This window comes from Piliocolobus tephrosceles, chromosome 6 (assembly GCF_002776525.5).
Source record: "Piliocolobus tephrosceles isolate RC106 chromosome 6, ASM277652v3, whole genome shotgun sequence".
Lineage (NCBI taxonomy): Eukaryota > Metazoa > Chordata > Mammalia > Primates > Cercopithecidae > Piliocolobus > Piliocolobus tephrosceles.
The window spans coordinates 6,687,418-6,700,322 of NC_045439.1; the positions used below are offsets into that span (position 1 = coordinate 6,687,418).

A 12,905-nucleotide genomic window follows, 5' to 3' on the forward strand; every position below is an offset into this window, starting at 1 on the left:
CGCCTCCCTTTCTTTCTTTCTCTTTCCCCTCCCTCTCTCTCTCTCTCTTTCTTTCTCTTTCTTCTCTCTCTCTCTCTCTCTCTTTTTCTGGAGACAGTGTTTTGCTCTGTCACCCAGGTCAGAGTGCAGTGGTGCAATCATGGCTCTCTGCACCCTTGACTCCCCAGGCTCAAGCAATCCTCCTACCCCAGCCTCCCATGTAGCTGGGACCGTGGTGTGTACCAGCACTCCCAGATAATTTTTATTATTATTATTTGTAGAGATGGGATCTCCCTATGTTGCCCAGGCTGGTCACAAATTCCTGGGCTCAAGCAATCCTACTACTTCAGACTCCTAAAGTGTTGGTTAGAAGGTGTGAGCCACTGTGCCCGGCCAAGCCACTGTGCCCAGCCAAGACATGCTTTCTTGACCAGACAGAAAGAGCAGGTAAATGATGGGGAATGAAGAAACAGGAGTTGGGGAAGAGAGGGGCCAGGGGGGTGTCTCTTCACCACTGGGTTGCATGAAAACAAGAGAACCTCCTAGAGCAGACAGTGCCCGCAGCAGGCATGGCACAGGGGCTGTGAACGTGGCTGCTGCAGGGCTGCACAAGGCCTCGGCTCTGGAAGCCTGAGTACACGGGGATCTTTTCATGGGAGCACGTGCACATGCATGTGAATATGGGTTTCTGAAGTGGTTGAAGTGGTTTAAAAGAGTGTGGGGTGGGTCTGCTGAACCAGTATGTCCTAAGGAATCCTGGAAGCCAACAAGGCCCTGTCCAATCCCTGCTTGTGGCCAGGCTGCCTGCCAGCCACGTTGGGCTTATCAGAGGCGTCTGAATCAGAGCAAGTCTATCTTTAATGGGGGCTGGGTAAAATAAGGCTGAGACCTACTGGGCTGCATCCCCAGATAGTTAGGCATTCTAGGTCAAAGAATGAGATAGGAGGTTGGCACAAGACACAGGTTATAAAGACCTTGCTGATAAAACAGCTTGCAGTAAAGAAGCCGGCTAAATCCCACCAAAACCAAGATGGCAACAAGAGTGACCTCTGGTCGTCCTCACTGCTACACCCACACCAGCGCCATGACAGTTTATAAATGTCACGGCAACGTCAGGAAGTTACCCTATATGCTCTAAAAAGGGGAGGCCTCAATAATCCGTCCCTCGTTTAGTACGTCATCAAGAAATAACCACGAAACGGGCAACCAGCAGCCCTTGGGGCTGCTCTGTCTACGGAGTAGCCATTCTTTTATTCCTTTACTTTCCTAAAACACTTGCTTTCACTTTATGGAATTGCCTAGAATTCTTTCTTGCGTGAGATCCAAGAACCCTCTTTTGGGGTCTGGATGGGGACCCCTTTATGGTCACATCTTTCTGGTGACCATGAAGTGACGATACTGAGGAAACTCCCAACCCAAAGGCTGACTTTGGGTAAGTGGTGGGGTCCGGTGACATCTTTCTGGAGACCACGGAAGGGACAATACTGAGGAGACCTCCGATCCAAAGGCTAACTTTAGTAAGTGGTGGGGTCTGGTAACATCTTTCTGATGAACCCCAAAGGGATGACACTGAAGAGACCCCCAACGCAAAGAAAAATCATCTTTACACACCGAATGGCTGATTTTGGGTAAGTGGGGTGCATATACCTGGGATTTGGTTCGAGGCCCAACTTAGGAGTCTCTCCTAAGACAGAGTGAGTTAAATGCCCCTATTAATAAAAGGCAAGGACGCCTGACAGACCTTGGGTTCGAGGCCCAACTTCGGAAGGTTAGAGTCCTTCCTAAGATTTAGGGGGTGAGAGGCCCCTCTCAGTAAAGCCCCTTTCAGCTAAGAACAGGTTTGGCACTATGGGATGTTAACTGCTATTATCTTTGGATTAATCTGCCTTGCACTCTTTGCCGATGTCTAAGAGTGACAGAATTAGGCATGTACAAGATCATGGGACATGGGGGGCTTTTTCCTCCCCAAAAGGGGAAATTTGAGAGCTGATGGGAATGCTGGAAAAGATCCCTTTGTTATCAACAAGGAGCCACCTGAACTTTTGAGTGTCGCTGCAGTGGGCAGGTCTTTCTCTGGCCTTCCTGAGCTCTCTGCCTTCCCCGCCCTGCCACAGGCAATGCTTTTCTCTCTCCTTTCCCTTTCTTATGTTTTCTATTACTCAGGGCCACCATCTCGCCCAGAGACCATAAGTTGAAACTCCTGGTTGGAGGCTGGATTAACAATGATGGGGCCAACCAGAGGCATGTTTGAGCCTTGCCAGTTTGATATTGGGCGCTAAGCTGAATGGCTAATGTCCATGTTTCGTCACACATATTTTGCTCTGGCCAGGATGGAAAAAGATAATTTTCCTTTATGATGTGGCTTGGCCCCCAGGGCTGTGGTGCAGCCAGCCGGATCACTAGGGCCGCCTCAGGGAAAGGGAACCCAGAAGCCTGCCACGCCAGCAAAAGAGTAAGAATTTCTTACCAGTCAGACTTCTGGCCTTGCTCTACCTCCCTCTCTCTGTGCAAAGTGGTTGAATGAATGGTAAAAATCACTGTTTATCTCCTGTAAAGTTTTGATTAAAGGGAAAACAGGATTTGTGAGGGTAATCTTAAGCTGCAGAGAATCTGTCGTACTTTGTGTTATAAATTTGTCTTTCTATATCGTTCTGTCATAAAGAGGGGTACCATAGGATAAAATGTGGGCCTAAGACCCTGTAAGTCCACTCTCCAAGGTAGCACAGCAAACTGGTCAGTTATAAATTTTGCGGCAGGTTCCTGAAAAAAATCTGGATAAAGTTTCTCTTTTATCTTGTTTCAGGTGCTTGGGAGCTTGACCTTGTAACTATGTGGCAGTACTTTGTCTTGGTCTCTGCCATCACAATGGCAGCCTGGGATCAGGGTTCAATTCCTGGCTTAGGGAATGAGTTCTTTATTTTCTGTCTGTGTATTTACATGTATTATGTGTGTGATGTTTGTATATGAAAGAGCTTTGATTAACTGGTATAATAATAAGAGCTTAAATCAGATATTTTGTAAGAAAAGTAAAAAGTGTAATGCCTTCAGTTCACATGACTTAAGTAAGTTTTGGGAAATAAAAACAGTTTTACATGTAAGGTGTACAAAGAAAGTGAAATGTGTTTTGGTAATAGATTATAAGAAGGCATGGAAAGGTGGATTATTATTATTATTTTTGCCTAGATTAAAAACTTAAATTATTGTTTTAAATTAGACAGGATAAAGCTGAAAGTTAAAGCAAGTTGTCAAAAGTTTGTGAAAAATTAATCTTGTAAAAGAAATTCTGTGTGAACATATTGGCTAAAGTTAAAGGGGTATTAATCAATTTTTCTGTAAATTAAACATTGGAATAAAAGCACAACAGGTTTTTCTCTGAGCAATGACCTGCTTTTTAACAAAAATTGTAAAGGATTAATAAACGGTTTATAAAAATCTTACCTTATGGTCATACTGGTCATACTGGAATAGACTGGCCAGGCATGATGGCTCACACCTGTAACCCCAACACTTTGGGAGGCCGAGGCCGGTGGATCACTTGAGGTCAGGAGTTTAAGATCAGCATGGCCAACATAGTGAAACCTGTCTCTACTAAAAATACAAACAAATAGCTGGGCGTGGTGGTGTACACCTGTAATCTCAGCTCCTAGGGAGGCTGAGGTGGGAGACTTGCTTGAACGTGGGAGGTGGAGGTTGCAGTGAGCTGAAATCATGCCACTGCCCTCCAGCCTGGGTGACAGAGTGAGACTCATTAATAAAAAAAAAAAAAAAAAAAAAAAAAAAGAATAGATTTATCTATGAGGTTTTATTAAGAATATTTAACATCAATAGTACACAAATATAAAGGTGAAATTTGGCTTATTTGGTATAAAAGTCATACAGGAAGCATTGTCAAATAGGAAATTGGCTTTCTTTGGGCTGTATTTGTATAAATATGTTATTGGTATGTGTTCCAAAATTAGGTGAAACTCCTATAATTCTGATATGACTTAGTGTATGTTATTAATAGTTGTACTTGTTATGTTAAATTATTGTGTGCTCCAGGAGTAACCAAATTTCCTTGCCAATTGTGGCTTTAACTGTGGCTGTCCTAAGACTTTTTGTCATCTACAGACAATTCTTGTCTTGTTTGGGTCCTATTTAAAAGGTGGCTTATAATCAGATATAGGCCTTTAACAAGTGCTCTTGAATGCAAGCAAGTTTCTGATTACTTTCGAAGTTGTAACATTAGAATAGAGGAAAAAACATTCAGGACTCTCATGGAGAGCTGAAATGTTCCTGAATATCAAGCAGAACAGGAGTTAACTGCATGAACCAAACTAATAGAAGACTGAAGTCATCTTTTTCGACTGTGCTTAAAATGTTGCTGATCCTTTGTTTTTTTCAAAGTCAAGAAAACTTTTCTTTTGAGCTATTTAGAGCTTTTAACAATTAAGTAAAGTATACTGCTATGAACAAAATTTGAAGCATATATTTCTCTCTACCTGATTTCTCCAGAATTTAGAAACTATTTGTGAGTATTCTTAATTTATGGCAATATAGTTAATTGCATAATTGTAAAGAATTTGTTTTTGTTTGTAACAGGACACAACTGGAGAAACTGATTATTTTTTTGACAGGAATGGCATGCTTTCCTTTAAGGAATCAAATTTGAATTGTAGAGTCCATAGAAGACCCTTGGGGGAAACTGGCCTTGTACCTTGTCTCCATAGTCCCTGTAAAGGGTTCCTGACCTGCGGTAAGTAAAGAATGTCACTTTCTCACAGGCCCAGGAGCCCCAAGTTATCTTGGGACCCCCCAAGAGGAGAGGAATTTACCCAACCCATAGGTATTTGAGGATATAAACCTATGGCTGGGCTTGCTTTGAAAAAGGTCTTATCTGAGATTCCTTATGGAACAGAGTTCCATCAAAGGCAATTTAAAAAGCCTATGTGAAAAATAATTATTCTTGCTGTACTTTATACAATAATCAAGCCAAGTATATAAGACTAAGGCTTATGTTTCCAAACAAATCAGTCCTCTTATGGTTTGTCTTTAGTAAAAATGGGAGACTGGAGAGAGAAATTATGTTTCAAGAACTATGGTACATTTGTTATTAGATTCTAATTTCAACAGTTGTTTTTAATTCTTTTCTGCAATTTAGACTAACCCTGCTTATTCCTGTGAACCAACCAGTGATTTCTGACTGCTGCTCAGAATAAATAAAAGTGATGGGTAATATAAATATCTGGATCAGTATTCTAATTCTGGAGACACTGGAATCAGCTAGAGACCCCCATATCAGCTTGGTTCCAATAGTTGCCCAGTTAATAAAAAGCCTTCTTAGTTTACTTGGGATAATTTTGTTTATTTTGTTTTACTGTTGTGGAATATATTGCTGTTGTACTCTTTGTGTAGGAATACAGGATAAGCTTACTCAATGTTTTCTTAAGTTGAACACTTATTAATCTCCCAGATATCACCTTGCCAAACTCATGCTTTCTGACTGAGCTCTTCTCTACCCCAAATACAAGAGACCCTAACAGTTAGGCAGGAATATCATCACCCCTATTCAGCCTGAAGAAGTTACAGAAGATGGATCTTTGTCCCTTAACCCTTAGGATTAAGGATTCTCTTATAAAAGGGAGGGGAGAAATGTCAGAGGCGTTTGAACCAGAGCAACTTGAATAGGGGCTAGGTAAAATGAGGCTGAGACCTACTGGGCTGCATTCCCAGATGGTTAGGCATTCTAGGTCACAGAATGAGATGGAGATTGGCACAAGATACAGGTCATAAAAACCTTGCTGATATAACCACTTGCAGTAAAGAAGCCGGCTAAATCCCGCCAAAACCAAGATGGCGACAAGAGTGACCTCTGGTCGTTCTCACTGCTACACTCCCACCAGCGCCATGACAGTTTACAAATGCCACGGCAACGTCAGGAAGTTACCCTATATGGTCTAAAAAGGGGAGGCATGAATAATCCACCCCTTGTTTAGCATATAATCAAGAAATAGTCATAAAAATGGGCAACCAGCAGCCCTCAGGACTGCTCTATAGAGTAGACATTCTTTTATTCTTTTACTTTCCTAATAAACTTGCTTTCACTTTACTCTATGGACTTGCCTTGAATTCTTATGAGAGATCCAAGAACTCTCCCTTGGGGTCTGGATTGGGACCCCTTTCCAGTAGCAGGATGGCAGAGACAGACACACTGGAGCCACCCTCAAAAGAAGCAGGCAAAATTCAAGGCCAGAGCACACAAACAGCCTCAAGGAAAGTGAGGACGACGTCTCTGGGGGTCTGTTTTCATCACCAAACCCATGTGGCTGGAGATGTCTGATTGGAAGTGTGTGTCCCTGATGAGACATGCATATGACCTCTGACTGAGAGGTCCTCGGAAGCAGGAATGTTTCAGAGTCCAAATCTGTACATACACTGGGGCAGGTATCAAGTGTGTCAACTCCCCCTCTTCAACCCTGAGTTGATTCTCTACTTCCTGTGGAAGAAGACTGCAATACCCACATGGCACGTACTTACAGATTTTGAGAATGCAATACAGGTGACTGCTCGGTCAAAAAAACCTATTCCAATGACGTGGAGAGTATTCAATGTCACAGAATCCCAGATGCGCACATGTGGGGGCAATTGCTATTTAGAAAAAAAACACAGAGCCATCAACTGTGAGGGGGATACACATGTGTCTTTACCATTAAGCTACACGATTGCTTGGACAGTAACTCGGACTTTGTCAAAACAAAAGAGCTTTTTCTGCATTTCAGGAGTCTGCCTTTTTATGTAAATAAAACATTCCCAATGGCTTCAGGAGGTGGAGGGCCTTGTTGATAATTTAACAGTAAGGAGAGGTCTACCGGGTTTTGAAATTTGAATGGCCAATTTTTGACAACAGTACCATGGGAACTGACACTTTACTTTGTGCATCTAAATGTGTCTGAATTTTAGAAATGAAAAAATGACAAGTAAAATGGAATCTCACATATGGGTTATTCTTTTAAAGTCTGTTTTGTTGCTAAGGTGTCACCATGCCTAAGTTCATAAGATGGTCACCACCAAATAATATTAAGAGCTTAACAGACCAGGCGTGGTGGCTCACACCTGTAATCCCAGCACTTTGGGAGGCTGAGGCAGGTGGATCACCTGAGGTCAGGAGTTCAAGACCAGCCTGACCAACACGGTGAAACCCTGTCTCTACAAAATACAAAAAATTAGCCAGGCGTGGTGATGCATGCCTGTAATCTCAGCTACTTGGGAGGCTGAGGCAGGAGACTCGCTTGAACCCGGGAAGTGGATGTTGCAGTGAGCCAAGATTGCACCACTGCACTCCAGCCTGGGCAACAAGAGTGAAACTCTATCTCAAAAAAAAAAAAAAAAAAAAAAAGACAGCTTAACATTCTTGGGCAAAACGGGCATCAATTATGTACAAATAAGATTTAGAATTATTATAATTGGGTTAAAATCCTCTCAACTATGTTCCCAGGTTATTTATGTTAATTTTTCTCTTCCTTAATAGAAGGAAGCATCATAGAGCAACCAGTAGATTTATCAATAAGAAAAGGTGCTGGCATTGGACCTAGTAGAAACACTAGGCAGGCGTTAGGTGAACCAGGTTCTAGTTCAGTCTAATCTCTAAGTAGCTGGGTGTCTGCAGGCATTCACTAGGTCTCTCTGGATTTCTCTATGGGTAAACTGAAAGATAGCTATAACATTTTTCTCTGGTTCTAAAGTACCAATTCAATTTCAATACCAGAAACTGAAATATACTTTTAAGCCACTAGAGGGAGGAACAAATGGCTTACTATTAAATTCAAATAATTTTTCTAAGCCATTTAACATTAAACAAAAAAAGATTGAAAGACCCATTCAATTTAAGTGAATTTATTTACATAATAGTGGTCTGATTTCCATTATTTCTGTTAACTCTTTTCAAGTATAAAATATTAATGGAGGTCAGGCACAGTGGTTCATGCCAGTAATCCCAGTACTTTGGGAGGTTGAGGTGGGTGGATCACTTGAGCCCAGGAGTTTGAGACCAGCCTGGGCAATGTGGTGAAACGCTGTCTCTACAAAAAATACAAAAATTAACCAGTGAGGTGACGTGCGTCTGTACTCCCAGCTACTCAGGAGGCTGAGGTGGGAGGATCACCTGAGCTTGGGGGGCAGAGGTGGCAATGACCCGTGATTGTGCCACTGCATTCTAGCCTGGGCAACAGAGTGAGACCTTGTCTCAAAACAAAACAAAACAAAACAAAAAGAACCAGAAAATAGCATAAGATTAATATTTAAAATCCAATGTTACTAAAATATTTTCTGAAACATGGTAGTATTCATTTTTTCTGGATGAAAACATGTTGATAAAATGTATGTACTTAAAGAAATTAGTTTCAGATAAAATATTATGCAATAACAAGCTATATAAAAGTAGCTATCAAAAAAGCTACAAGCTCCCTCTCTAACGCCTTAAAATGCAAATTAAAGTCTTGCTGAAGTGCTTGCAAAATTTGTGCTAAAAACCTCCTAGTAGCTTTTGTGACTTGCACACAGACACAAACTCCATGGGTTAAAGTCACGACTGTTAAAGGACATTCACAGGACAGGGCAGAGGGTGGCTGAAATCTAGCAAAATGTTGTATATTCAAATTATTATTTACTATAATTTTAACTTCATTAAATGTTTACCTTCATATTTTTAACGCTTACCGTATAAATAAACATTTTAAGAATTAGTGAATTCTTTGTTCAGAACAATGCTATCTAAAAATCTGATGAAATTAAGATGAGCTCCAGGGATTTTTAAGGTCACAGTAAGTCTTTTTTTTTTTTTTTGAGACTTAGTCTCTCTCTGTCACCCAGGCTGGAGTGCAGTGGCATGATCTTGGCTCACTGCAACCTCCACCTCCTGGGTTCAAGTATTTCTCCTGCTTCAGCCTCCTGAGTAGCTAGGACTATAGGCATGTGCCACCGCACCTGGCTAATTTTTGTATTTTTTGTTTGTTTGTTTTTTGGAGTCTCGCTCTGTCGCCCAGGTTGGAGCATAGTGGTGCGATCTCAGCTCACTGCAACCTCCGCTCCCGGGCTCACACCATTCTCCTGCCTCAGCCTCCCGAGCAGCTGGGTCTACAGGCGCCCACCACCACGCCCAGCTGATTTTTTTGTATTTTTAGTAGAGACGAGGTTTCACCGTGTTAGCCAGGATGGTCTCGCTCTCCTGACCTTGTGATCCGCCCACCTCGGCTTCCCAAAGTGCTGGGATTACAGACGTGAGCCACTGCACCCTGCCTCACAGTAAGTCTTCTAATTTATAATAAAAAATTCTAGTGAGGGGTTCAGAAGTTTTCAGATACCATAATTATATCTAAGCAGCCTTACTCGGCAGCACAATGTCTTCTAAAAATTACTTTGTGTTACCAGTTTATTATGAAACAATGAAAAGGTAACGTAACTCACTTTTCCATCCTTCGAGGTGCCTGCGACTTGTCCTGTTGCTATCGTGATCCGGTCAGGATGAACTGCTAGGCTAACAAAAGGATATTTATAAAACATCTACATGTCGCAGGTAAGTTTTACTTTTCCCTTGTTCAAATATAATCTAGTCAAAGATTTAAATATAAGAAATATGTAATGCCTAACTTCTTACAGACTCATGACAAATTCTCTGAGCACTACAACGTTAGGAAACAACTAGTGCCTAATTCATTGAATCTTAATTCCCTTATTTCTGCTCAAGAATTTTCAAACTTAAGGAAAAAGCATCCTCTGCTGGGAAAATACCATTTCAACCTCAGAACCACGACATTAGTCTACAACCTTTATTAAAAATTCATGTTGAGTACATAAATAGGAAAAATACCATCTTTCGCCAACAGGATTTTTATCACTGACCAAGGAACCAGGACAAATATATAAATCCATCTCTTCATGCATCCATCCTTCCAAGATATGTAAAATGCCTACCAAAAGCTATAAATGAATTATGGGAAGAGCCGACTCAGCCGCAAACCTGAGCAACACGTTTTTATGTTTACCAAAAAATAAAGACCCAAATTAGAAGCCTTTAACACATGATGTGTTAAGAAGGCCTCCAAAGAGGTGGTGCTCTTAGTTGAGACAATGCGGTCCGTGAAGCTCATGTGTTGGTGAGGCTGGAAAACTAAACATGAGAGGTGTCTCACGGAGCGCAGCAGCGAGCAGACCACAAGGAGACCAAACAGAAGAGCTCTCCCAAAGACCACATTTCCTCAGACCCTCCTCCTTCTCTTTAGTTAGGTCCCAATACTGACCGTGTTCTGCTAATGCGCTTTCCACCTGTGCAACAGGAATCACATGTATTTTTATTTTTTTAGAGACAGAGTTTCACTGTTGCCCAGGATGGTCTGGAACTCCTGGCCTCAAGCGATCCTCCCACCTCAGCCTTCCGAGTAGCAGGAATGACCTGTTTCAGGACTTACCACTTCACATCATCGTTGTGGCCAGCGTAATGCCTCTGCAGTTGCTCCTCCACGTTGTATAACACCACTACGGACGCGATGAAGTAGACGGTCTCTCCCGTCGGAAGCAAGTACAGGTTGTTACGGCAGTCTCGACCCCTGTACCCATAGCTTTGCGGATGTCAAGACAAATTTTTTTTCCCTTTAAGAGCTGACAAAACATCAGCTTTATTCAACAGGCACAGGCAATAAAATACCATATAACTATTACCATCAGTGTCACTAATTTAAGTAACATTAAGTTGCAAATATTCGGTGACGAATACATGTGACCCCCAAAAGGCATGCAGTAAAGTTGGAAACAGTCATTGATGTAATGTGAATACATATTTTTACAAGGATTTGGTTTTATTTTGAGAAAGCTATTGAGTCAATTATTAATTTTTTTTACTGCAATCGAGCTAAATTTTTACTAAAAAATTCCTTTTTTAAACATGGTAAAAGTACTTACAAAGGGTACAAATGACACACACACGTGCACACAAACATGCATAAAAGGTTAAAAAAAAAAAACAACAAAAAAACAGGCTTATCAGATCCTTTGGGATAAGAATCCCTGTTAAAACTTTCGCATTATACTTCCAAACCTTGAAAATTATTTTGAGAACAAAGTATCACTTGAACTTGGATGTAAAAAGTAACCTGGCAAAATGCCAAATAATGGCCCCAAAATTGCCATTTATTTAGAGCAAATTTCATTGCTTTACATCTTCTAAAATATGAACAGGAAGTAGGCTGAATAAATGTTTTGAATAATGTTTTCCAGATGTGATACAACCGTTTAATAAACCACTACTGACTTAAAGGCAAGCTGAAGCACTTCAATTTTATGTATCAAAATAGATTCCAAAACAGGTGCAGGTAAATGCCTATGACATTTGAATTTGAAAAAAAAAAAAAGTATTTTGGGGGAGAAATTTAGGTACAGGTGGTAATTTTTAAACATTTCTAAAGAATATGATTCCATAATCTCAAATAGTAATTATTCTAAATGAAGTCACAACAGCTTCAATTTAAACCAACATCTTATAATTTGTGTTCCACACTTCGCATTAAACAGGTACTCAATAAATGTTTGAGGGTGAAAAAAAATTTTCTTTTTGGCCTTAAAATCTGCATAGACTGAAAGGTGGTCTCTGCAGGCTTCCTCTAAAGTAATAAGAACATGGAAATAAATGGAAAAATAATCAACATTTAATTCACCTTTTTCACAGTTTCTATTTTCTTATCTTTCAGTTGTTTTTTCCCCTGGAATCTCACTTTTCCAAACCTCATGCAATGAAGCTGCCAGCACCTCTGTTTCAAGAACGTTAGTTATATGGTGATTCAGATTTTTCTGGCCTATATTTTTGGGGACCCTTTTTGATTGATATGAATATATGTATTTTTGAGACAGGGACTTGCCATGTTACCCAGGTTGGACTGGAACTCCTGGATCCTTCCACCTAAGCCTCTTGTACAGCTGGGACTATAGGGGTGCATCACTGTAGCTAGCTTTCTTTTTCTTTCTTTTTTTTTTTTGAGATGCAGTCTCGCTCCGTTGCCCAGGCTGGAGTGCAATTGCGCCATCTTGGCTCACTGCAAGCTCTGCCTCCCGGGTTCACGCCATTCTCCTGCCTCAGCCTCCCAAGTAGCTGGGACTACAGGCACCCACCACTACGCCCAACTAATTTTTTGTATTTTTAGTAGTAGGATGATATCTACATGGCATGTCAATTTCATTTACGTCATTCACTTGACTCCCTTCATTCAGTACTTTGGTATTCATATTTTTCTATCATCCCTTCAGTAAAGGTCACACTTGAAGTTAGGCCACAGTTGGTTTAAGGGGAGAATGCTAGTCCTCATTTCAGGGTACCCCTCTTTCCTTGGGTTTAAAAACTTTTTTGCCAATGTGGTTTAGTTTCAATTTTGGATACTCCCATTTCCTCAATCATAAGGACAATATTTTCTTGCATTGTCACTGTTGTTTCCTTATAAATATAGACAGCGCCTAGTTTTCCATCTGTCCCTGAAAAGTTGACTAAATATGATAGCTCCTGTTAAAAATAACTGGCTTTTGACCAGGCATGGTGGCTCATGCCTATAATCCCAGCACTTGGGGAAGCTGAGACGAGCAGAATGCTTGAGTCCAGGAGATCAAGTACAGCTTGGGCAACACAGGGAGACTCTATCTCTTAAAAAAAAAAAAAAAAAAAAAAAAATCAGTTCTCATTAGAATCTAAAATTCTACCCATTCTTGATTATTTTTACTGTTTGCTTCTTTATATATTTCTAACTACTATTGTCATTCTTTCGGAAAGAATAAAATTAGGACCAGAAACTAGTGATTCATTTTCTCCTGACAAAGAAAATATCACTCATACAATCATATAACATCTTCATATTTTCTTTTCAGGAAAACAATGAATATGTATTTGAGCCAGAATCACAGCTATTTCTTTT

At 40.7% G+C, this 12,905-nt stretch overlaps 1 protein-coding gene across 5 annotated transcripts in view; it reads right to left on the reverse strand.

Moving 5' to 3' along the window:
- Positions 1–12,905, reverse strand: part of EML1 (EMAP like 1) — a 207,151-nt gene that overhangs the window by 35,186 nt on the left and 159,060 nt on the right. For all 5 annotated transcript variants that reach the window (XM_031935739.1, XM_031935740.1, XM_023205610.2 and 2 more), the window contains 3 exons: positions 10,422–10,571; positions 9,421–9,490; positions 6,496–6,606 (listed from right to left, as the gene is read on the reverse strand). In XM_031935739.1, the coding sequence (XP_031791599.1) occupies positions 6,496–6,606; positions 9,421–9,490; positions 10,422–10,571 (331 nt within the window). The remainder of the gene's footprint in view (positions 1–6,495; positions 6,607–9,420; positions 9,491–10,421; positions 10,572–12,905) is intronic.